Source organism: Pelophylax lessonae (assembly GCF_965119305.1).
Source record: "Pelophylax lessonae genome assembly, chromosome: 4".
NCBI lineage: Eukaryota > Metazoa > Chordata > Amphibia > Anura > Ranidae > Pelophylax > Pelophylax lessonae.
In genome coordinates, this window is record NC_138771.1 from 134,637,047 (window position 1) to 134,662,967 (window position 25,921).

The 25,921-nt window shown below is 43.7% G+C and overlaps 1 protein-coding gene across 4 annotated transcripts in view; it reads left to right on the top strand.

Annotated features, from left to right (window-relative positions):
- Positions 1 to 25,921, top strand: part of MYO9A (myosin IXA) — a 225,862-nt gene that overhangs the window by 56,826 nt on the left and 143,115 nt on the right. For all 4 annotated transcript variants that reach the window (XM_082257060.1, XM_082257061.1, XM_082257063.1 and 1 more), the window contains exon 2: positions 17,486 to 18,391. In XM_082257060.1, coding sequence (XP_082113186.1) covers positions 17,546 to 18,391 — 846 coding nt within the window. In that variant the 5' untranslated portion in view covers positions 17,486 to 17,545. The remainder of the gene's footprint in view (positions 1 to 17,485; positions 18,392 to 25,921) is intronic.

Below are 25,921 nucleotides of genomic sequence, written 5' to 3' on the forward strand. Positions count from 1 at the left end.
CTACAAGATTGAGTTTCTTGTCCCCTGGCAAGGTTCTTTTCTTCCAACTTGAGCCTGTCCCCTGACCCCTGACAGGGTTTGTCCGACTTCCGGGTTTCAGGGTTTTTACTCAAACCTGTTTACAGTTCCCAAGAAGGAAGATAAGGTGCGTCCAATCCTGGACCTCAAGGCCCTGAACTGCTTTGTGCGTGTGCAGCAGTTCAGAATGGAGTCCATTCGTACAGTGGTGACATTCCTGTGTCGGGGAGTTTCAGCCTATATCAACATCAAGGATGCTTACCTTCACATTCAAATATGTGCCGGTCACCAGCACTTACTCGCTTTGCCATGGGAGAGGAGCATTATCAGTTTGTGGCGTTACCCTTGGTCTCTCGCCTCTGCTCCTCGGGTCTTCATTAAAGTGTTAGCCCCAGTGCTATCTTTGTTACCCCAACAGAGGATCGCGGTACTGGGTTACTTGGACGACCTTCTTCTGTGAGTGGAGTCTCCTACTGCTCCATTGGAAAACCTGGAAATTACGATACGAACTCTGAGGGAGTTTGGCTGGATTCTGAATTTTCAGAAGTCTTCTCTGGTTCTGTCCACAAAGCTGGACTATCTGGGTCTGACTCTTGGCCTGAGTGCTCCTTCCTCTGGACAAACTCTAGAAATTGGAGACTGCAATTCATCTCCTGCTGTCCAGCAGATGTTCATCCCTCCGGACTTGCATGCGGGTGCTGGGCCTGATGGTGTCTATCTTTTTGAGGCAGTTTTGTTTGCACAGTTAAATATGAGATCCCTGCAAAGGGAGATTCTGGCCAAATGGGACAACACTCCGCAGTCTCTGGACAGTCAGATCCGGCTGATCCTCCTCCCCTTGTATTGGACAGTGATCACCACGGATGCTAGCTTGTCAGGCTGGGGAGGCGTCCTTGGCAAACATTCTGCTCAGGTGATCTGAACACTGGAAGAGTCCAGACTACCGATCAGTGTATTGGAACCCCGATCGATCAGACTGTGTCTGGACCATTGGATGGATCATCTTCAGGGTTGTCCAGTGCGCATTCAATCAGACAATGCCACGGCTGTGGCTAATGTCAATCACCAGGGGGGCACAAGACCATCAAGGGCCAGGTGTCTGCTTTGGCAGTCTTCTTCCAACGACCCTTGGCCTCGCACTACTTGGTGCGTACCTTTCTTCAGGGTGTCCGACATTTGGTTCCCTTAATTGAGGTCTCTGTTGCTGCCTTGGGACCTCAGTTTGCTGCTTTAGGCCCTCCAGAAGCCTCCCTTTGAGAATCTTCGGGAGATTCCCTTGCTTACATTGTCTCTGATTTTCATTTGAATGAAGACATTCTGTTGCCTTCCCTGTGTCCCAGGCTTAAACATCTCAAGGAAATTGCCTTGCATGCATTGGATGTGGTCCGGGCAATCAGGGTGTACTTGGCAGCTACAGAGTCTTTTAGGAAATCAGACTCACTATTTCTGCTCATGGATGGGCCTCGGAAAAGCTTGTCTGCTTCCTCTGCGACCATTTCTAGATGGATCAGACAGACAGTTATTCAGGCCTTTTCCATCAGGAGTCAGGTTCCTCCTTTCCCTGTCATGGTACACTGCACTCGGGCGCTTAGTGCCTTCTGTGCAGTGATGCAGGTTTGCAAGGTGGCCAATTGATTATCGGTCCACACTTTCACAAAGTTTTCTAAAGTGTATGTGTTGGCATCTGCGGATGCTTCTTTTTGCCACAAGCTTTTGCAGCCTGCTGTTGAGAGGACCTGATCCTCTTTGAATTGTGTATTGTTTTTTTCAGGTGGGCTCCAGTTGTTTTGATTGAGCTTCTGTTGCCTGGTTGGCTACTGTTTAGCCTTGGGAATGTTTTTTGCTGTTCCCACACCTCATGTTTAACACTGCTTTGGGACGTCCCAATGGTCATGAAGATCAGGAGCTGTGTCTGTCAATGAACAAAATAGAAAATGGGATTTTTGATTTACCGTAAAATTGATTTCTCTGATGTTCATTGATGGACACAGCACCCACCTCTCTGTTGAGTTGTAATTCTTCTGACACTGCTTGTAACAAAACTGAAGTACCTATAGTGGAGAGAGGGAGTATACCCCCTGGGACTGCCCATAGGCGTAGCCAGATTCTTTTTCTGCCTAGTGCCCTACTCATGTAGGGGGGAAGTATAACTCAATGGACATGAAGATCAGGGGCTGTGTCCGTCAATGAATATCACAGAAATGGATTTTACGGTAAGTCAAAAATCCCATTATTATATCTTTTCATGTGACAACACTGAAGAAATTACACTTTGCTACAATGTAAAGCAGTGAGTGTACAGCTTGCATAACAGTGTAAATTTGCTGCCCCCTCAAAATAACTCAACACACAGCCATTAATGTCTAAACCACTGACAACAAAAGTGAGTACACCCCTAAATGTCCAAATTGGGCCCAATTAGCCATTTTCCCTCCCTGGTTTCATGTGACTCGTTAGTGTTACAAGATCTTAGTTGTGAATGGGGAGCAGGTGTGTTAAATTTGGTGTTATCGCTCTCACTCTCTCATACTGGTCACAGGAACTTTAGCATGGCACCTCATGGCAAAGAACCCTCTGAGGATCTGAAAAAAAGAATTGTTGTTCTACATAAAGATGGCTTAGGCTTTAAGAAGATTGCCAAGACCCTGAAATTGAGCTGCAGCACGGTGGCCAAGACTATACTGTGGTTTAACAGGACAGGTTCCACTCAGAATAGGCCTCGCCATGGTCAACCAAAGAAGTTGAGTGCACATGCTCAGCGTCATATTCAGAGGTTGTCTTTGGGAAATAGACGTATGAGTGCTGCCAGAATTGCTGCAGAGGTTGAAGGGGTGGGGGAATAAGCCTGTTAGTGCTCAGACAATATGCCACGCACTGCATTGAATTGGTCTAAATGGCTTTTGTCCCAGAAGGAAGCCTCTTTTAAAGATGATGCACAAGAATGCCCGCAAACAGTTTGCTGAAGACAAGCAGACTAAGGACAAGAATTACTGGAATCATGTCCTGTGGTCTGATGAGACCAAGATAAACTTTCTTGGTTCAGATGGTGTCAAGCGTGTGTGGCGGCAACCAGGTGAGGAGTACAAAGACGAGTGTGTCTTGCCTACATTCAAGCATGGTGGTGGGAGTGTAATGACCGGGGGCTGCATGATTACTGGTGGCACTGAGGAGCTACACTTCATTGAGGGAACCATGAATGCCAACATGCACTGTTACATACTGAAGCAGAGCATGATCCCCTCCCTTCAGAGACTGGACCGCAGTGCAGTATTGCAACATAACGACCCCAAACACACCTCCAAGATGACCACTGCCTTGTTAAAGAAGATGGTAAAGGTGATGGACTGACCAAGCATGTCTCAAGACCTAAACCCTTTTGAGCATCTGTGGGGCACCCTTAAACAGAAGATGGAGGAGCGCAAGGTTTTTAACATCCACCAGCTCTGTGATGTCATCATGGAGGAGTGGTAGAGGACTCCAGTGGCTGTGAAGCTCTGGTGAACTCCATGCCCAAGAGGTTTAAGGCAGTGCTGGAAACTAATGGTGGCCACACAACCTATTGACACTTTGGGCCCAATTTGGATATTTTCACTTAGGGGTGTACTCACTGTTGTTGCCAGCAGTTTAGACAATATTGGCTGTGTGTTGAGTTTTTTTGAGGGGACAGTAAATTTACACTGTTTTACAAGCTGTATACTCACTACTTTACATTGTAGCAAAGTGTAATTTCTTCAGTGTTGTCATATGAAAAGATGTAAATAAAATATTTACAGAAATGTGAGGGGTGTACTCACTTTTGTGAGATACTGTATGTATATACACTGAACAAAATTATAAACGCAACACTTTTTGCCCCCATTTTTCATGAGTTGAACTCAAAGATCTAAGACTTTTTCTATGTACACAAAAGGCCTATTTCTCTCAAATATTGTTTACAAATCTAAGTACTGCCAAATTCTCTGAACTGCCTTTGGAGACGGATTATGGTAGAGAAATTAACATTCAATTCACGGGCAACAGCTCTGGTGGACATTCCTGCAGTCAGCATGCCAATTGCACCCTCCCTCAAAACTTGCAACATCTGTGGCATTGTGCTGTGTGATAAAACTGCACATTTTAGAGTGGCCTTTTTTTGTGGCCAGTCTAAGGCACACCTGTGCAATAATCATGCTGTCTAATCAGCATCTTGATCTGCTACACCTGTGAGGTGGATGGATTATCTTGGCAAAGGAGAAGTGCTCACTAACACAGATTGACATATTTGTGAACAATATTTGAGCGAAATAGGCCATTTGTGTAAATAGAAAAAGTCTTTGAGTTCAGTTCATGAAAAATGGGGGCAAAACAAGTGTTACGTTTATAATTTTGTTCAGTATGTATGTGTGTGTATATATATATATATGTATATGTATTTGTGTGTGTATTTTTATATAAGCACATTCTTATTTACGCACTTTCTCCTTTCTGTTTGTTCTCAGTATCTCTCTTATTTCCTTTACTGTGTTAACACACATTTCCTTCCGCATCAATATTGGGATGTCCCTTCTACTCTTCCTCCCCCCCCCCCCCCCCCCCACTTTTCTGGGCTACCTTTCTTCCCCTCGTTTCCTTTTTGTCATATATTTTTTTATGCTGATTCTCACCATATGCATTGCTATTCTTGTTTGTGTCTGATGTATCTGGGCAACATGTGATATGGTGTTTTTCTTTTTTTTTATACTTGTAACTGTATAGTGATTGTGAATACTGATTTATTATTATTTATTTTTGATTTTTTTAACATTGGTGTGACCAACCCACGCAAGGAGCTGAATGTCAAATGCAGACTTGCTTTTGTGGTTAATGGCAGGGTCATAACTGTAATTTAAACACACCTCTTTAGTAAATATTACCTTTGAAAGAATAAAGACAAATTCAGCATATGGAACAATGACGGCAATCTTTTATTTCCTATTTATTTCTGGAAAGGTTCCCTGGATTCATTTATTTTTAGAAAAAAGCTGGAATAAAATAAAACTAAAGCTAAAGGCAAAAACTTTTTTTTAAGAGACCGCTAAGATGGAATTTCCCACACTTTGGAAACCTAACCCCCTGACTATCGAGCCAGCACCCATGTTAGTACACATTGCAGTAGCAGCAATGTGTGTCACAATAGACAGGGGAAACTGTTGCCCATTCCAATCTAATCAAGTGAATAGGTCCAGTCTGCAACGGTGTGTAATGCACGCATTCGTGGCACAGTGTGGTGCGCTTTTAGTGGTTAAAACAGGGGTTTAGGAGGTCATATAACACCTCCAAACTACTAGTCGAATGCTTCTTAAAAATGATCCACTGCAAATCATTTTACAGAAAGAAGGTAAACTTTACAGCACATGCAAACATGGCCTTCCTGTCGAGTTTACGGGAGAAGAAATGAAGGCGAATGAAAAATAAATACAAAAAAGTTGTTCTAAGCCCTTGTTGTCTCTTCTCAAAATTTTAAATATAATTTTTAGATAAACTTCAAGCAAAACCTAGTTCTGTCTTTGTCAATGAAGCATAGGGGAAGCCCTAAGTGATATTTTTATTTTTAAAAGACACTAGCTGCTTTTATTTCTTAAAGACACCAGTGGTAAGGTTTGTCTGCAACGCTTCCACCAATACATATGATGATTGTGTCACTTTCTTGCAGTTGGACGCCCTGGTTTTTTCTTTCTAAGTTAGGGGGGTATACATCCTGGATCACCACTATTTGGCTTTCCAATACCAAGAGTAGAAAAATCGCATCATAAGCCGGTTGCCGACCACCGCAAGTACATATACTGCGGCGGTCAGCCCCGGCCACGCAAAGTGACGTACCGGTACGTCACAAGCCTGTCACTTGCTTGTGAGCCAATGGCGAGCGCGCGCCCGATGAGGCGGGTGCCCGCCCCGGCTCGTTCCCTGGGAAGTCTGTGCGTGTGACCGGCGGACCTGATGTCCACCGGTCACTCGCGATCGTCCGCCGTGAAGGGGGAAAGGCAGGCGGCTGATGTAAACAAGCTGCCTGTCATTCTCCCCTGTGTAGGAATGGTGATCATACAGTTCTACTATGTAGGACCGTTGATCACTGTTCCTACACTAGTAGCCATGTCCAATCACAGTAAGAAACACGCCCCTAGGGACACACTTAACCCCTCCTTCCCCAATAAAGTTAACCCCTTCCCAGCCAGTGTCATTTTGCAGTAACAGTGCATATGTATAGCACTGATTACTGCAGTAATGTCACTAGTATCCCCAAAAATGTCAGTCAAGGGTCCGATCTGTCGCAGTAACGCAAAAAAAATCGCAGATCACTGCCATTACGCATTTAAAAAAACACCAAAAATGACAGAAATCTTTCCCTTAGTTAGTAAACGCAATAACTTTTGCGCAAACCAATCAAAATACGCTTTTTGCGTTTTTTTTTTTTTTTACCAAACATATGTAGCAGAAAACAAATTGGCCAAAAATGTTTAAAAATTTAGATTTTTACATTTTATTTGGGGGGGGGGGGGAATTTCATATAAAAAAAAATGTGAAAAATATTGTTATTTTTGAAAAATTTATGCGTTTTTTTGTTTATAGCGCAAAAAGTAAAAATCGCACAGGTGATCAAATACCACCAAAAGAAAGCTCTGTTTATGGGAAAAAAAGGACGTCAAATTTGTTTAGGTACAGCGTCGCACGACCGCGCAATTGTCCGTTAAAGTCACGCAGTGCCAAATCGCAAAAAAGGCCCTGGTCAGGAAGGGGGTAAAATCTTCCGGGGCTTAAGTGGCTAGAGTCCTGAGAGAGACTAGTATCCAGCAAGAGTGTCAACTTGTCACCGGTTAGATGTGCTCACTGCACTCTCTGTTGCAGATTCCTATGCTGTAGGAAGAATCACTTGGTGTATATGAACTTCTTTTTAAACGCAATTTATCTAAAACGGTTATTTCTTTTAAACCAGGGTTCAGAAAGCCTGCCAGGTTCATATCAGTTTCTGTCGAGGACAATTTCAAATAAAAAAATGTGAGTTCTACATGAATAAATTCAGTTTGGTATCTCTTCATTCCCTGCACACATGCGAGACATGGCAACTGCCACTACATTTTGCAATTTCTAGGTGACTAGTTGTCATGCTGACCCTCCAGCATTAATACTTTGAGTCACTTACCGAAAGCAAGCATGGAGATGTGGTCTGTGACTTTCCTAATCTACGTACTAGTTCTGGTCAGTGACTCAGAAATGATTGAAACCCAGGGATTTCCTTTAAATAGTAAACTTCACGGTACACACCTATTGTAAGGCTGATCACACATTGTTCAGTCTTCTAAAGATTTAAAACTTATGTAGCGTAAGGCTTTTTGTTTTTAAAACTTATTGCGACTTCTGTGATCCACTTTTTAGGATGTGAAAGGAGCCCTATAAACACACAGCATGTATGCAGCCAGTTGATTGAGTTTTTTTTTTTTGTGCGCTTTTAATGTGCGACTCTATAGTAACATGATCACATCATGTTTTCAGCCCCAAAGACTTTTAAATATGTGTAAACATGTAATTTTCAAGCATTTTCCAAGTGCTCCTAATAAAGTCTCGGGGGGTCAGAAACGTGCAATTCTGTGTATTTTTTTGAGCTTCCCATGACTGGTGACAAGCAACGCGATGGTCAGGTGTCAGGGGTTAAAATTCAATCTGCTTCTATTGCAGGTCTATAGAAGGAAAAGTGCTTGAGGGTAGAATAATCTCAGATGGTCTGGATTGCTGTGTAGCTACCATTCAAAACTTTTATTTTCTATCATTTTCCTCTGAAGAGTTGAAGAACCTGAATGATGAAGCAATACAGACTGTCTCAGTCAGATCTTTGGTTCAATCTTGTTGGTTATTCTTTACAACTTTATTGTCTAGACCAGGGGTCTCAACCTTTTGACCTTTCTGGGCCTTATTGGAAGAAAAGGCATTGTCTTGGGTTGCACATAAAATGCACCAACATTAAAGGGTCCCACATACTGGCCGAATATCTGGCAACATCGGCTGGTTCAATAGAAACCGGCTGATGTTTGGCCCGTGCGTACGGCAGTCAATCCGAAGGGGCATGACTGAAAAAGGTCTGCTGATTGGCATCTGATCATTTATCAGCACTCTCAGCCATTGACCGGTGTGTTCTGGCGGGGGACCGTCCCCCAGTCAGAACACAATAGCTCAGGGGGGGAGATCGCTGTACTAAGATCGGATTGTTAGTACAGTGGCTCCTTTCAAGCTCTTCATTTTTTTTTTTTTTCAGCCTGCTGGGTTGAAAGAAAAAAATCGAATTGTGCGTACTATGCTTTAGGATAGCTGCTGAGCAGAAAAAGTTGGGCAGATCACAAATTAACAGGCCATTGATATTAACAGCGATATCAGGATGTGGGTAGTGAACATGAAATCCTCCAAAGATATAGGAAGCCAATAGTAAGTCTTAATGGTTTATTGTAAACAAGAAAAGTCATTGGTATTAAAATAATAAAATATAGGAAATATAACGAAACCAAGCTGGCATGGACAGATGTAAAAAGGCCAAGGTCTGCTAGGCCAGGTGGGCATGATGGCCATTAGGGCCACTGCAATGTAGCAAACAGCCGCTGTCACAAAGCCACAGACGCAGTGCATACCATCATGTAAACACAGTCTATGCCTATCCCAACTTAGATTGTGCCTTAATTGGTGTTAGTCTATCGTATTATGTTCCCATGGTAACCTGGATGATCGAGCGTTACATTACCATCCTCTTTCCTATTTTATGTTCATATTCCAATAGTTCTGCTCACATTTCTAGATACACCTGAGTATCTGTTATCTATTATTACATTTTTTGGTGTGTGTGTGTGTGTAGAATATGTGATAATTCGCCCTTGAGAGACAAGAACATATAAACAACTGTTATTGATACAGAAAAAAAGTTTTATACAGGTCCCTCTCAGAAAATTAGCATATTGTGATAAAGTTCATTATTCTCTGTAATGTACTGATAAACATTAGACTTTCATATATTTTAGATTCATTACACCCAACTGAAGTAGTGCAAGCCTTTTATTGTTTTTAATATTGATGATTTTGGCATACAGCTCATGAAAACCCAAAATTCCTATCTCAAAAAATTAGCATATTTCATCCGACCAATAAAAAAAAAAGTGTTTTTAAAACAAAAAAGTCAACCTTCAAATAATTATGTTCAGTTATGCACTCAATACTTGGTCTGGAATCTTTTTGCAGAAATGACTGTTTCAATGCGGCGTGGCATGGAGGCAATCAGCCTGTGGCACTGCTGAGGTGTTATGGAGGCCCAGGATGCTTCGATAGCGGCCTTGAGCTCATCCAGAGTGTTGGGTCTTGCGTCTCTCAACTTTCTCTTCACAACATCTCACAGATGCTCTATGGGGTTCAGGTCAGGAGAGTTGGCAGGCCAATTGAGCACAGTAATACCATGGTCAGTAAACCATTTACCAGTGGTTTTGGCACTGTGAGCAGGTGCCAGGTCGTGCTGAAAAATGAAATCTTCATCTCAATAAAGCTTTTCAGCAGATGGAAGCATGAAGTGCTCCAAAATCTCCTGATAGCTAGTTGCATTGACCCTGCCCTTGATAAAACCCAGTGGACCAACACCAGCAGCTGACATGGCACCCCAGACCATCACTGACTGTGGGTACTTGACACTGGACTTCAGGCATTTCCCTCTCCCCAGTCTTCCTCCAGACTCTGGCACCTTGATTTCCGAATGACATGCAAAATTTGCTTTCATCCGAAAAAAGTACTTTGGACCACTGAGCAACAGTCCAGTGCTGCTTCTCTGTAGCCCAGGTCAGGCGCTTCTGCCGCTGTTTCTGGTTCAAAAGTGGCTTGACCTGGGGAATGCGGCACCTATAGCCCATTTCCTGCACACGCCTGTACACGGTGGCTCTAGATGTTTCTACTCCAGACTCAGTCCACTGCTTCCGCAGGTCCCCCAAGGTCTGGAATCCGTCCTTCTCCACAATCTTCCTCAGGGTCCGGTCACCTCTTCTCGTTGTGCAGCGTTTTCTGCCACACGTTTTCCTTCCCACAGACTTCCCACTGAGGTGCCTTGATACAGCACTCTGGGAACAGCCTATTCGTTCAGAAATTTCTTTCTGTGTCTTACCCTCTTGCTTGAGGGTTTCAATGATGGCCTTCTGGACAGCAGTCAGGTCGGCAGTCTTACCCATGATTGCGGTTTTGAGTAGTGAACCAGGCTGGGAGTTTTTAAAAGCCTCAGGAATCTTTTGCAGGTGTTTAGAGTTAATTAGTTGATTCAGGTGATTAGGTTAATAGCTTGTTTAGAGAACCTTTTCATGATATGCTAATTTTTTGAGATAGGAATTTTGGGTTTTCATGAGCTGTATGCCAAAATCATCAATATTAAAACAATAAAAGGCTTGCACTACTTCAGTTGTGTGTAATGAATCTAAAATATATGAAAGTCTAATGTTTATCAGTACATTACAGAAAATAATGAACTTTATCACAATATGCTAATTTTTTGAGAGGGACCTGTATATACTGTATATGTGTATATGTGTGTGTGTATGTATGTTTATTCTTGAGATTTTTAGGATTTAATATATGATCTGCTAAGGGATACATCAAACCGTTATCACTAATTGCCCTGAGCATATACAAATAATAATGACAATGCTTGGCTTTGTAACAGCGGCTGGTTGCTACATCGCAGTGGCCCTCTCCATTTAGACTTACTATTGGCTTCCTATATCTTTGGAGGATTTCATGTTCACCACCCACATCCAGATAGCGCTGCTTATATCGGTTGCCTGCTATGTAGTTATTATTTGTACTAATCCTAACGGCTGCATCGTATTGGCTCGGGGAACAGTGAACAGTGCTACTTTCCATAGAGCTTAGCACTTGGGACACCTTGCTGTTTAGATCACAAGTTAACTTTCACTGATATAGATATTGTACCTAATCTGAGTAATAAAAATTAATTTTTTTGTAATTTTCTTTATTAAAAAAAAAAAAATGGGCAACATAAAACTAGCGCAACATTTGACACAGTTTTTCATAAACGGGCGGTATCTGGTTGGATGGATGCTCATCTGATATTTTGGTTCTAATTTTGACATTCATGTGCTTGAAAATATTGCTCACAAATATAGGTGCTGCTGAAAACAGATGATGTAAATAAGGTGTGATTGTGAAGAGTGGAATATTTTTCTTTGGGATGATAAAACTTCTAAAATTGCAGTAATGAGACCCTAAAATTTATCTTGGGCCACATAGTCTAAATGCATTTTTACAAAAAAATTCCCCCATTTTTAGGTACGTTTTTTATTTTGTGTTCGGACCACGTTTATAGCCATCTTGGCCCGTATGCCACCCATGAGCCACAGGTTGAACACTCCTGGTCTAGACCAAAGTTTTTGTTCTACCTTGGTAAGACCAGGGCCTGTACATTCTTTCAGAATTTTATACTCCTACAATAAAAAGGGACATAAAGCAAATTGCATTGTCTGTGTTTTGGATTGTGTTGGGCAGCACTGCCCAGCATATAGCCCAGTGCTTATGGTGTCAATGGGTACAAGCTTGCCTGTTGCTTCTCCTGTTCTGCTTCTGTGCAAACTGCTTCTATTGTGAAGGGGTTGTGAGAAGGACATTCCGCCCACTTGACTCTTACTCTTCTATGCTCTGACACTGAATCTTTCCGAGCAGAAACCTGTTCTGTGTACACCAATGCATTTAGAAATAAAGGGTCATGCTCCTTATCTCCACCCCCCCCCCCTCACCTTGTGACAGTAGTACAGGTATCAGCTTTTGAAAGCAGGGTGGCCGTGCCCAGCTCTGTGTATGAATGAACTACAAGTCCTGACAGCCTTAGCTTCTGCTGGCTTGTAGTTCTCAATGAGCGCTTTGCAGCACTGTAGTAGTTCATTGAGTCTTCCTGTCAGCGAGTGTTGGCTTAGCCATACGGGATGTACAGGTAAGCAGATACACTGACAGTATGCAGGAAGCCTGTGTGGCATCAGTAATCTGCTGATCGCTGGTGCAATTTTTTACAGGCTCCTAATACAAAAAATGTACATTTTTGTTTACCTGCAAAAAGATGTGCATTTATTGTTTTTGTACAAAGGTGAACTTATTCTTCAAATTAAAGCCCTATAGGAAGCATTATATTCTTTTGAGCCCTGCTGAAGGAGGTTTGATGGCCCCCAAAATGCATTGGCAACCTTTTTATCTTCCCGTCACGTTTTATTCTGCAATAGATAAATAAATATGGACCCTTAAGACAACCGTATGGTGCTTTTTCTCAATTGCATACAGAGACCACTGTGACCACTGTCGACCCATTGCCTGGAAGGAGGGTAAAGCCTCGTAGACACGCAGCGAATTTCCGCCGACCGGTCGTCCGTCTTTTGTCCAGAGTGGTGTCTGTTGGTTGGAATGTGCTCTAGGCTGCACACGAATTTTCCCGCACGACAGAATTCTACTTCAGAAGTGATGTCATGTGTTGCATTGCTTTCTATGTGTTCTTTTATCTCTGAGCATGCCTAGTCTTGCTCATAAGATTTTTCCCCATCGAAATCTGTACTAATGAGACGAAATTCGGACGTGTTTTGACGGTCGACAAAAATTATATAGCCTGCACACCAGGATTTTTTCAGCCGAAAAGTCGGAGTCGGTTGTCGGAAGCATCATACTAACAAGCCGAAAATCGGCAGATCGGTCTTCAGATGAAAATTCCCGGCCGAATTTCCACTCGTGTGTACGGGCCTTTACTGTGCCTTGGCGGTTGAGAAACACTGGTCTAGAGTATCCTGGTTCAGTTGACATTCTTTGGATAGAATGCTTATATATATATATATATATATATATATATATATATATATATATATATATATATATATATATAGTAAATGCCCATTTTATTGTAATAGGTATTATCAAAAAGTAAGGAACCATTCCACCCAAAGCTGATATTTAAGTTGGCTAGATCCCAATAAGCTTCTTGTAAGGCTTAGTACTTCAACGTTGAGATCTCCATCATAATGCCTGACTGTTTCTCACCACGTGGGAGTTTGGAGTGTTCATGTCAACCCACGTGATGTGTTCTCCATAATAAATTTGGCAGGGAGAGTGGGACCCCCTTATAATGGTCACAGCTGGTGTTCACACCCAGGAGCTCAAACCGAGATCTCACCAGAAAAAAGTCCCAGAGAGATATAGGAAACGGTCTTGTGTTTTAATTCTTCAGCATCTTTTAAAGACTGAAATATCAGTTTTGTGTGGATTTACTATTTAATCATAAAGAAGAGGAAATACGTTTTATGTTATATGTGAAAGCGGAGTGCAAGCCCATTTATTTTATTTCCATCTTTTACTTTATTAATTGGTTCAGATCAGCTGAATTTGTACACTTTGCTGCAAATCTTACTGATTTTGTATAATGAAATGTTTTGATCCCAGGATCCCAGTATGAAAACGTTATTTTGCCATATCTAAGAACTCTATCAGAATAGAGTAAAAAATAAAGGATGAATGCGTTATTGTTCATCCTGCCCCTTCACAGTATTTCCTGGCACTTGATACATTAATCATTGTCCCATTGTGCTTGCAGTGACACTAATGGAGCCTCATCTGTAATAATGCTAGATTAGGTAAAGGCTACACCCATAAAAATGTTAATCCTAATTAACTTTTCATAACCGTATTGAATATGGTGGGGGAGAGGGCTTCGCTTACCCATTTATGTGATATTAAGCCATAATTAAGCCTTTGCACTGTTTGAGCTAATTTTAGCAGAGTAGACATTTATGTGCAGCTCTTTCTAATCCCCAAGCACAGGTTTTCATTACTATGGAGTGGACTGGCCCCTAGGCAGAGTACAGGAAGCACAGTGTTTTGTCTGAGTATTGGCCCACTGGTGGCAAGCAACACGTACAAAGTGACGCAAGCAATGGGAAATGTTTGTTGTGGCTCTGTTTGGAAGACTGGAGAAATGCTCGGACCCAAAAAGTGCCTGGGAACTGTTCAGATCTGCAATTTCTCTGACGCACATTCTTTCTGCTATGGGACGAACAGTGGATAGTAGATTCAATAATTTCCTTTTTTTAATTCTTTAATTATAAACAAGGGAGGTACATACAGTACATTACAAACGAATATAGGAGGTTAAATCTGAATAGCGTATTGACATATCACATACAAAAATGGATGCAGACAAACAGACCCAAATCTGAGTAGATGGACGACCTTATATTGGTAATGTACTTCTCTGCAATGGGCATTATTGATAGGACTCTACTTGTACATTAGGCATGTACTTCCGCTTTTCATTATAAAACCAACAAGGGGAAAAGAACTGCAACATCTGACCATCTGTGAGAATTTTATATATAAAGAATGAGGGGAAAAGAAAGACAGCAGGAAAGAAAGTAAAAAAAGAAAATGGGGGAAGGATGGGAGGGAAAGAAGAGGAGGGCAAGAAAAGTTTTCCACCTCTCCTCGGGCCCGGACCACTCAAGGGGGCAAAAAGTCAGATCTCTAAATGTCTTTATATTCAGTTGTGAATGTAAATTCATGCCAGTAGAATCCATTTTTTATTTAGGAATTTTTCACGGGTAAGACAAGGTCCTCTATTCTATTGATTTCCTCAACCTTGGCTAACCATAGGGCAATGGCAATCAGGAACATTTGATTCAGTCATATGATAGAGTGACCAGGAACAAGTGTTACATCATCTACAGTTTTTATATTTATGATGTTAACTGGCACAAAAAGTTTATTATTCAGGGAAAAGAGTGACTGTTTCTTTATCTGACAAAATCTAATAAACTTTGGCTTTAGCCATTGAGAGGTCAGACGTTGCCAAGAATGAGTAATAGCTAATCTGACAGCTGGAGGACACTGTAATTTTTAACAAGGTTGGAGTGCACATTTAAAGCCTGAGCACATCATTTGACTTTCATACCTCATGTTTACAAGTTCTTTTTTTAGCCTCAGTTTTCTCATTGTGCTGCGACCAGAGACATTTTTAGTATACAGCCAGATTCAGAATAAACACAAAAGGACGGTAGAATTGCTTTATGGGTTTGTAAAATTCATAGCAGCTCACTATAGTAAATTATGATGTATTTATGCAAAACTGGGGTATGCACCCTCCTTTATTTTTATTCCCTTCCTTCAGCCTCCTGTGCAGATTTTTACCTTTTTAATTTGTTTAGCGTTTTTTTTTTTTTTTTTTATAACTAGAAAAAAAAAAAAAAAGGGCCTCATGATCATACATGCTACTTTTTTTATCCTGGTATGCACTGTCTGTCGGGAGTCAGGTGGAGCCAGGACTTAACCAGTTATACCCACAGCAGCAGTGATTAACATTTTGCCCAAGCTACACGTCATGCATGTGTCTGTAGACAAGATCACACTGCACAGCATAAGACACTACTCTGAGCTACTATACAATACTCCTTACTACTCTTTTTTTTTTTTTTTTTTTTTTAATCTGTGGTGGCGTGCAAAAACAAAAAATGGGGGTGCTTTAGATAACTTTCTCCCCCCAAAGGAAAAGAACCTTAACCTGAACCCCCCCCTGCGCAAGGTTTCTGACGGGGACATGGTTTCAAACTTGGTCCACCTAGCTAAAAGGTCTGGCGGACCCCTCTCCTCATGGTTAGCCGAAGCTGACCAACAAGTACTAGGTGGAGGGGCTCTCCTGAAGAGAGACCCCCAGTTCAGGAGGGGAAGGAACCTAATAGTCCTATCCTGAAGTCTAGGGGGGGCTGTGTGGCCGAGGACCACGCCCTCCATCCAGTGAAAAAAACACACACAAAAGTGACAAACTTGAGGAGAAGAAAATAAAATAAATAGTCGCCATGCAGTGTGGCTAGGCTTTGGGGCCTGGTACCAAAAATTGTCCCAGACTTAGCCAAAAGGCTCACTTATAGAGATACAGTACAGAAAAAGTTGTTGTGGCCACCGTGGGTTTCCTTATGCGAAAGTGCTACTATCCAAGGGGGCACAGATAATGTGGACTCTCTGCCTTCTCAGCCCATGGCCAGACAAGGTAGACCCATTCAAACCAGGAAGAACTGGGCCCATACAGTTTTCCTGAGGGGATTACCCCTTTGCCCCAACTGTCTGAGGGTGACCCAGTTTCTGTTCCAGCCAGTACAAGCCTTCAGAGCCCTCATCATACCAGCAGGGATACCATGCCTACTAAAAGGCCAGAATGACCGCGTAGAACCCATAGTGGACACTGATAACTACACTTGATCTTAGCCAAAAGGCAGACTACTTTTTTTTTTTTTTTCTTTTTTTTGAAAATGTAATCTTTATTTGCATAAAAGATCTACAAAAAACAATACTTTGTTGGGGTATATTCTCCCCTGTACTGCGACGCAGCGCATAAATACACTACATTACAATAATTTCCGATCATACAAACATTCAGATACATTCATTCTGCGGTATGATGCCTGATGTGTTGTGCGGAGTAAGGATACCCCGTGCCATCATGCATGACGCCGCAATACCCCTAAAGCATGAAACTGAAAAACTTTGTCTATACGTTGCATCAATCAAACAATATTGCATTTCAAAAAAGCAACAGGTGTGAAGGGGGGGGGGGGGAGTGGGGTAAGGGGAGGGGAATGAATTCACAAGCCCGAAGCTTTATTGAATGGACAAAGACACACAAGGGAGAGTGGGGGAAGGGGAAATCTTCAGACCTCCTCTTCCTCCATGAGATCCATCAGGTTATAGTCTCTGAGCAGACTGTGAACCAGTCTGCGACAGTCCTCAATGGACATCCTCTCCCGCTGGTGGATAAGGCGCTTTCTGGCGCACCATAAAGCGTCCTTAAAGCAACACAACACCCGCCAGGCGTTGTCAATGTCCTCCTGGGAAAAAGTCCCATGAAAAAGTCCATTCAGCACACCAAAGTGTGTGATGGCAGTCTGTGGAACAAAGTCTCTAAGTTCAGGTTCCAAGGCCCTCAACAGGCTCTGTGCAAAAGGGCACTCCCAGAAAACGTGGAAAAGGCAGACTACTTCTATATAAGTGGGTAGTACATTGCATATTAACATTTTAACATTATAGGGAACAAAGCAAGGCACTCACTGAGAAACAGCACTGCATTCACTTGTAGAGAGGAACACATCTTACACAGCCATCTTCTGGGAATTCCTGAGACCGGCCCTTCAATGTGCATAAGGAAGAGTTGGGGCTCTCTTCTGATTACCCTTTCTTATCCAGGTGAAACAAGATGCTGTTACCTGTGTAACCGCTCCACAGATGCTTCTCTTTAACATCATACCAGGTGCTGCAGAGGAATTAGGATTCCGTATGAACTGGGATGGGGCTGTCTGTGTAGTTGTGGTTTCAAAGCTACTAATGAGAAACTAGAACTAGACTAATGGCTGACAAAATTATTTATGCATTTAATGTATACTGACTCACGATTATTTTATTTTTCCTTTTGTAGGTGTCCCCCCTCTTACGGGGAACCATCCACACTCCTTCTGATGGGACACGGAGTGCTGCCATGTCTGAGGTGGGGGGTGGAGGTGGGCGCCGCCGCCTGCTGGACGAAGAGTTTACCCTGCAGGTTTACCCTGGCAGCATATCCCCAGATGTCATCTACTGCCCGTCTCCCGCCCGCCGACACACTACGGCTGCTGATGTCATTGATGCTGTCATTACAGCTCTGCGTTTGGATCGAGCCAAGTGCTATGTGCTGGCTGAAGTCAAGGAATTTGGTGGAGAAGAGTGGATCCTTAACCCAACTGATTGTCCAGTACAGCGAATGATGCTATGGCCCAGACTTGCATTAGAGGCTCGTGCATCTGGAGAGGACTATCGCTTCCTCTTAAGGGAAAAGAATGTGGATGGCTCCATTCACTATGGAAGTCTTCAGTCTTGGCTAAAAGTGACAGAGGAGCGCAGACGTATGGTAGAAAGGGGATTTCTACCCCAGGAACAAGGACCAGAATGTGAGGACCTTTGTGGTTTGCCTGACCTTAATGAAAGGACATTACTTGACACTCTCCGAACACGCTTCCGACAGGAGAAAATCTATACTTATGTTGGAAGTATCTTGGTGGCAGTTAATCCATTCCGATTCTTACCCATATACAACCCCAAGTATGTGAAGATGTATGATAACAGAAGGCTTGGAGAACGAGAGCCTCATATATATGCGGTAGCAGATGCTGCTTACCATGCTATGCTCAGAAGGCAGCGTAATCAATGCATTGTTATCTCTGGAGAGACAGGCTCTGGAAAGACTCAAAGCACCAATTTTCTCATTCACCATTTGACAGCTCTTAGCCAGAAGGGATATGCCAGTGGAGTGGAACAGATCATACTGGGTGCAGGGCCAGTCCTGGAGGTAAGAGTTCATTTTATACAAGTGGCATTGTAAAGGGGTGCTGTCGGCAGACCATTCATTTCAACATAAATCTTTCTATAAGACTGCATGTGCATTTAAAGAGTAAGTAAAGTCTAAAGAATAATTTGTACCTATAATAAGGCTTACCTATAGGTACTGTAAATATCGCCTAAACGTGTACTGTTTAGGAGATATTTACATTGCATGCAGCCGATGACTTAATCGGCGCATGCGCTCTCAAGGAACAGCCACCTGTGCCATTCCTTCATATACCTGTGCTGTGAATGATGGCTCCCCCTGTCACACAGCGGGAGTCCGCAGACCCAGGAGGAAGACCAGGAGAAAATGGACGCTGCCTCCAGCGACTACATCGCATCGCTGGAGGGCTTAGTTTTCAGGTAAGTTTCACAAAATGTGCTAGTATGCAATGCCGTTACCTTGCAAGCCAAAAAAAAAAGTAATCAGCGGTTTACAACCACTTTGAAGCTGAACAACAGGTAAAGTAAAAATCTTCCAGCACTACAAGAGTCAAATGTCCATTTAGGTCTAAGGGTTCTGCTTACCCAGTCTTCTCACGCAGGCTACCTCCAGGCTCAAAAACCAGACCCTTTAGTCTCTAATTAATGCTTCAGCGGTCAGAGGTCCTCTGACAGCATCAAGTCAAACCCTGCACTGAAAGTGAGGATGCTGAGGGACAGTCCACTGCTGGAGTGTAGGGGAGTAGAGGAGAGTGCAAGCTGCTGGAGGAGCAAAGCATCAAGCTAAATAAAACTGCTTTTTTTCGGCCTTCTAGACCTAAACGAGCTTTTAGCCTTTAAGTTGCAGGAGGCAGGCCTATGACAGGGGAGCATTTTTCCTTTGACAGATGATAGGCTTTAATTTTTTTATGTATGTTTTTTACCTGTATAAGCCTTCCTTGCGTAGACATCCAAAAGCCCTGCTGGGTGCTGCCATCTTGGATGTGATGTCTGCTGACTCAACTGATACTCTATAGTATTTGCCTTCATTTTTTCCCCAGCCGCTGCATTAACTCTAGGTTCACATCTGTGTGGCTGCGGTTGATGCATTTTTTGGTGCGTTTTGTGTTTTTTGAACCCGCGTTTTTCATGCATTTTTTTTATGTAGTTTTCATGTTTTGTGTTTTTTTCCTTTTTTCTCTCTTTAACAAACTACCCCCTTCCTGACCAGGCCCTATTTTGCGATTCGGCACTGCGTGACTTTAACGGACAATTGCGTCCTTTTTTTCCCACAAACAAAGTTTTCTTTTGGTGGTATTTGATCACCTGTGCGATTTTTTGATCATGCGCTATAAACAAAAAAAGAGCGTCAATTTTGCAAAAATAACAATATTTTTCACATTTTTTTATATGAAATTCCCCCCCAAAAAATGTAAAAATCTAAATTTTTTAACATTTTGGGCCAATTTTTTTTTTTTTACCATATGTTTGGTAAAAAAAAATCGCAAAAAGCGTATTTTGATTGGTTTGCGCAAAAGTTATTGCGTTTACTAACAAAGGGAAAGATTTTTGTCATTTTTGTTGTTTTTTTTTTTAACGCGTAATGGCGGCGATCTGCGATTTTTTTTTTTTTGGGGGGGACTGCGACATTGCGGCGGACAGATCGGACCCTTGACTGACATTTTTGACACTTTTGGGGTTACCAGTGACATTACTACAGTAATCAGTGCTATACATATGCACTGTTACTGTAAAAATGACACTGGCAGTGAAGGAGTTAACTTTATTGGAGAGGGAGGGGTTAAGTGTGTCCCTAGGGGCGTGTTTCTAACTGTGATTGGCTGTGGCTACTAGTGTAAGAACAGAGATCGACGGTCCTACATAGTAGAACCGTGTGATCTCCATTCTTACACAGGGAAGAATGACAGGTGGCTTTGTTTACATTAGCCGCCTGCCTTTCTTCCGGTGTAACGGAAGATCGCGAGTGCCCGGCGGACATCGGGTCTGCCGGGCACACGCGCGGGGGGGTTCGTGACTGCGCGGGAGCGGGAGCGCGCCTCCGGCGGTGCGCGTTTGCTCCTTAGAGCCTCACAAGCAAAGCGACGTAGGGCTACGTCGCTAGCTGACCGCCGCAGTAAATAGTTGTACGGCGGTCGGCAAGCGGTTAAGGAGCGAGCTGGTAAGCTAAAGCTCAATGTAAAAAAAAAAAAAAATAGTAAAACAAAATGGCGTGGGCCCCCCAACCCATCAGCACCCTCAAATCTATACCAGACCCTTAGGACAAGGGCCTCTTCCCCACAACCCTGGTCAGTGCTGTGGAGGTCTGCGGGCCGGGCGCTTATCGAAATCTGGGGGGAAAAAACGGGAAGGTGTGAACCTAGAGAGCAAAGGTTAGGTGAAGGGAGGCACAGAGGAGCTTGGTCAGTATAGACAGTAATTAGATGCTCACAGAGGAGAGGGCTATGACTTTGCAGAAAAGAAAAACGCTGCCAATAAGTATTTTCAGTACTTGATTTTTTTTTTTGTGCTTTGTTTTTGTGACAGGGTCTCTTTCAGGCTGAAGGCCCTAAGTAATTGAGCTATGCCATCTACTTGCTCCCATAGAACAATTCGGTTTCCATGCACAACTCTTAAATCAAAAATTCTTAGCATTTCCTTGTATGGATTCATACACCTTGTGTGAAGCCACTAGAAATGTTCTTCTGATGGTCACTTGCTCAGTGGATGATAATAAAACCCTCAGTGTGTTTGTTTAGCAAGAAGAGCTACCTCATCAGCATGAGAAGGGGTGTGAAAGTGACGCTTGTGTTTGACTTGGAGACTCAAGTGAGAATAAAAGGTGAAAAGAAAGTGAAGAACTTGTGACATGAAGGACTAAGCGAGACGCTGTGTATATAAGAGAACGTGCCGGAGAAAGGCTTCCAACTGAATTGGGCTTACGCTGAAATTGTAATATTTTTTTTTAATTATAAAGCACAACTAAAGGCACTTTTTTTTTTTTTTTTTATAGGTTTTTTGGTAGAGTAACAGAGGGTTAAGTTTTTTTTTTTTATTGCCATCTGTGTCCCAACTTGGGAGATTTTTCATCTATTCTTGTCCCATAGCCAAACAGGAAGTGAAAGGAAATCCTTCCAGAGTGAGGGAATTCCTGATTGTCACCAGAACACTAGTTCCCATTGGAAGAGTTTGTCAACGGTTTTGGTGACAACCCAAAATGTGGGATTTTATTTCACTTTGTGTGATAAGGATGTGAGATTTCCTAACGGGGACACAGACAGGAACAAAACCTGACAAGTGTTGTAATCCATCTCCACTCTATCCAAAGCTCAAACAGTTTTACCTTTTGGTTTACGTTAAAGTGGTTCTAAAGTCAAGTTTTTTTACTTTTACATAACCTGCATTTAGGTTAAAACCTTTCACTAGTTGTTTGCTCCACTGAGCCTTGGCTCTTGCTCCTGCCAATCAAAACCAGAAAGGAGGGAGCTGGGGGAGGGGCCGTAGTGTTTGTGTGTGTTAGTGGACGCAGCACGTGTGCCGCCATATCAAGCAGCTTGCTGTGGGGGCACTCAGAGAAGAGAAAGAGTGGACAGCATTTGGGGGGACCCCAGAGGAAAAGGTAAGGGGCCACAATACCAGAGCACAGAGCGGGTAAGTATAAACCCCTTTTTTATTTAAAAAAAGGGAGCCTTTACAATTCCTTTATAAAGTGGTGGTAAACCCTTCCATATACCCAGTGAAGTGACAAGTCTCAGGTGATACACAGAGAATTAAATAAATCCTCCTGCTTAAAGCAACATTAACCACTTGAGGACCGCCCATGCAGATATACTGCGGCAGGGCGGTCCTTCTGCTTGAACCGACGTACCTGTACGTCAGGTTGTGCTCTGGGGCGCGCATGCCGCTGGCGATCCATTTCTGCTGTGAATTGGACACAGCAAGAGCCAATCAGCGGTTCCAGCGGACGTGATGTCCGCCGGGACTCGCCGATTGTTCGAAGGAAAGGCAGAACAGCGGTCTGCCTGAGTAAACAAGACAGATCAATGTTCTCTCAGAGAGGAAGATGGAAATCTTGTGTTTCTCAGACACAGATCTGTCTTCCTCCAGTTAGGCGACACCCCCCCCCCCCCCACAGTTAGTAATCATTCTCTAGGAGCACACTTAACCCTTTGATCGCACCTGATAACCCCTTCCCTGCCAGTGTCATTAGTACAGTGACTGTGCACTGATCACTGTATTGTTGTCACTGGTCCCCAAAAAGTGTCACATAACGTCAGATTTGTCCGCTGCAATGTCACAGTCCCATTTAAAAATCACTGATCGGCCAGATCCCCTTTGTGGAAGATGTGGGCAACACCAGGGTGATCTCATCCATCTACTTTGGAGATGCCCAAAGCTCCATCTGAATTGGGAGTGCGATACTTGGGACACCTAATCAAGGGTTCCAGACGACCGTCCCCTTAGACCCAATTCATTGTATCTTGGGAGTGCTGGAGGAGGTTATCCCAGAGGAGATGGTTAGAATAGCATTCTCTAGAGCACTATTCCAAGCTCGTAAACTCATCCTGTTGGGATGGAAATCGATCTCACTGCCGACAGTAGCCTCATGGGTACTACACATGGGGATCACCTTAGTCATGGAAAGATACATCTACCAACACAGGGGAAGCCCAGGTAGATTTATGGAGCCTCAGGGTCACATCCCTTCTACTGACCCCCGCATGAAGGTGGCAGGTCCCTCGGAACCCCAGCTTCCCATGGTTGCCCTGACGGCGATCCTGCAGTCCTTAGTATCCCGATGGAAGTAGCTTGTTGGCTAAGGCCCAGGAGGAAGCGTCCCCTGCCTTCCCCTGCTTAGTCTGTCTCATCTGATTCAGAGCCTGATGCCACAGTGGACGCGGCCCATCCAGGGGGGCTTAATATCACACCCCCAGATCCATCCGATTCCTCCATGTTCGCAGCAATGAATGAAAAAGTGCTGGTGGACTCACTTATACTGCAGTGCATGAGACTTTAAAAATCGAGGGTGCTGCTAATGTAGCCACAGACTTGGCTCTGTCTTTTGGTACGCATAAGTCACCTCGCACTCCAAAGGTGTTTCCTTATGTGCCTTATTTTCATAGGTTTACCTGTAAGGAATGAGAGCAACCAAAGTTACCCCCTGTGGTCCCCAAACGTTTTGCAGTACGTTACCCTTTTGAAGGGTAACTTTAAAAAAAGTGGACTAGTCCACCAGTAGTGGACCCTCCTGTTTCAAGCTTGAATAAAGCAACCATGATCCCAGTAGAGGAATCCCCATCCTTTAAAGACACAGCTGACAGGAAAGCGGAGGCTGTGGCACACAGCATGTTTACTATGGCTGCGTCGGCATTGCGGCCAGTCTTGGCCTCAGCCCTGGTGTCTCAGACCCTAACTGAATGGGCTAAGCTTTTGCGCCAGGGCCTGGGGGGGTGAGCAAGTTCCTGCTGCTTATGTTGATTTAGCGGACAAGTTGGTCCAGGGGCTGCAGTTTATTTGTGATGCAGCTTTGGATACAGCTCCTGTGCTGTCTAAGCTTTTTGTTTCAGCGGTGGTGATTAGGCGCGTGCTGTGGTTTAAGAATTGGTCTGCAGACCAAGCCTCTAAGAAAGCTCTCATTGATCTGCCCTTTCAAGGCGATCGCCTCTTTGGGGCTACTCTGAAAGACATCATTAAGAGTCTCGCGGGGGGAAAAGTACATTCCCGCCACAGTCTAGGAAAGGGAAGGAGCCTCGTCGCAGACAAGGACCCTCCTTCTCAGCCTATAGAAAATTATTTGTGCTCCCCCAGGACTGAGAATAAGGGAAATAGATCTTTGAAGCCTTTGCAGGGTGGTTTCAAGCAACCTTGGTCTGGTAAGCTTATAGCTGGCTTCTCCGGACCCGCAGACAATACCCCTCAGCATGAAGGTCTGCCCTCACCCATTACTGGGGTGGGGGGACATCTTAGCTGGTTTCTAGCCCTGTGGACCTCCTTCGTGAGCGTCAAGGGGATTCACAAAATGTTTCTTTTGTGGGTACCAAAAAAGGGGGGCAAATTTTTTTGTCCTTTTCAGGTTTTTTTTGGTCTGGAGTCTCTTGTCTCTTTGTGTGCATTAAGTTTTTGCAAAGGTTCAGGTGGCGTCCGAACTACCTAAGGTCCCCCCTATCCCTGTCCAGGGAATTGAATTACCTAGGTCTGATTCTAATTCTGACTAGGGTTGTCCTTCCTCTGGACAATCTTCAGGAACCACAGGTTATGATTCACTGGCTGCTGTCACACAGACAGTTCTCTCTCCCCACTTGCATACAGGTTCTGAGTCTGGGGTATCCACCTTCAAGACAGTTCTGTTTGCACAGTCCTGCTTGCAGCTCGTTTCTGCTCCACAGGAGGTTTGTGGCGAGGTCACGGGTTAATCTGGTAAATGCTGCATACGTCCTAGGGGCACAGTAAGGCCAGTATCATCCTTGGCTCAAGATTCCTGTGAGAAATCAAGGGCGAGGGTCTTCCAGTCAGTCTGCTGGCCTTAAACGTGCCTTGGGGGCTACCCGTCAGAAGACCAACTGTCCCCAGGGCTGATCTACCATCCTGCTTTACAGTCGCTGGTTTTAATGGCTTAGCTATTGAAAACCAGGTACTGAGGGATAGAGGTTTGTCTGGATCAGTGATCTCTACTATGGTAAGGATGAGGAAGTTGTCTTCCAGCAAAATATACCATTGTACGTGGAAAGCATACATTTCGTGGTGTGAGTCGATTGGCCCTCATCCTCGCTCCTTTTCTGTGGCTCGGATCTTAGCCTTTCTTCAATGGGGCGTTGAGCAGAAGTTGGCCTCGAGTACCATCAAGGGCCAGATGTCTGCCTTGGCAATCTTCTTTCAGTGACTCCTAGCCATGCACTCTTTAGTTCATACCTTTTTATTTAGGGGGTTCAACATGTGGCTCCATCTGTACAGTCTCTTGTGCTGTCGTGGGATTTAAACTTCGCGCTCTTGGTTCTCCAGAAACCTCCATTTGAGAATATCCGGGAGATTCTCTTGCCTACGTTGTCCCAGAGGGTGGCATTTTTGGTGGCTGTTACATTGGCCCGCAGGGTATCGAACTTGGCGGCACTATCCTGTCTTAGTCTCTATTGAGTGGTCCAAAGGGAGAAAGTGGTTCTTCGTCCCTGTCCATCATTCCTGCCAAAAGTTGTCTCTGACTTCTATTTGAATGAGGACATTGTGTTGCCTTCCTTGTGTCCCAAGCCGGGTAATCCCAAGGAATTTGCTTTGCATACCTTGGATGTGGTTCATGCAATTCGGATGTATCTGGCAGCTACAGAGTCCTTTCCGAGGTCAGACTCGCTGTTTGTGGTTACGGACGGACCAAGGAAAGTGCTGGTCGCTTTTTCGGCTACCATCTCCAATGGATCAGACAAAGGATGGTAACTCGGATCTATTCTATTAAAGGTTAGATTCCTCCTCTCCCTGTCATGGCACATTCTACTTGGGCGCTGAGTACTTCTTGGGTATTCTGTCCTCAAACATCAATATCTCAAGTTTGCAAGGCGGCCACTTGGTCCTCTGTGCATACGTTCAC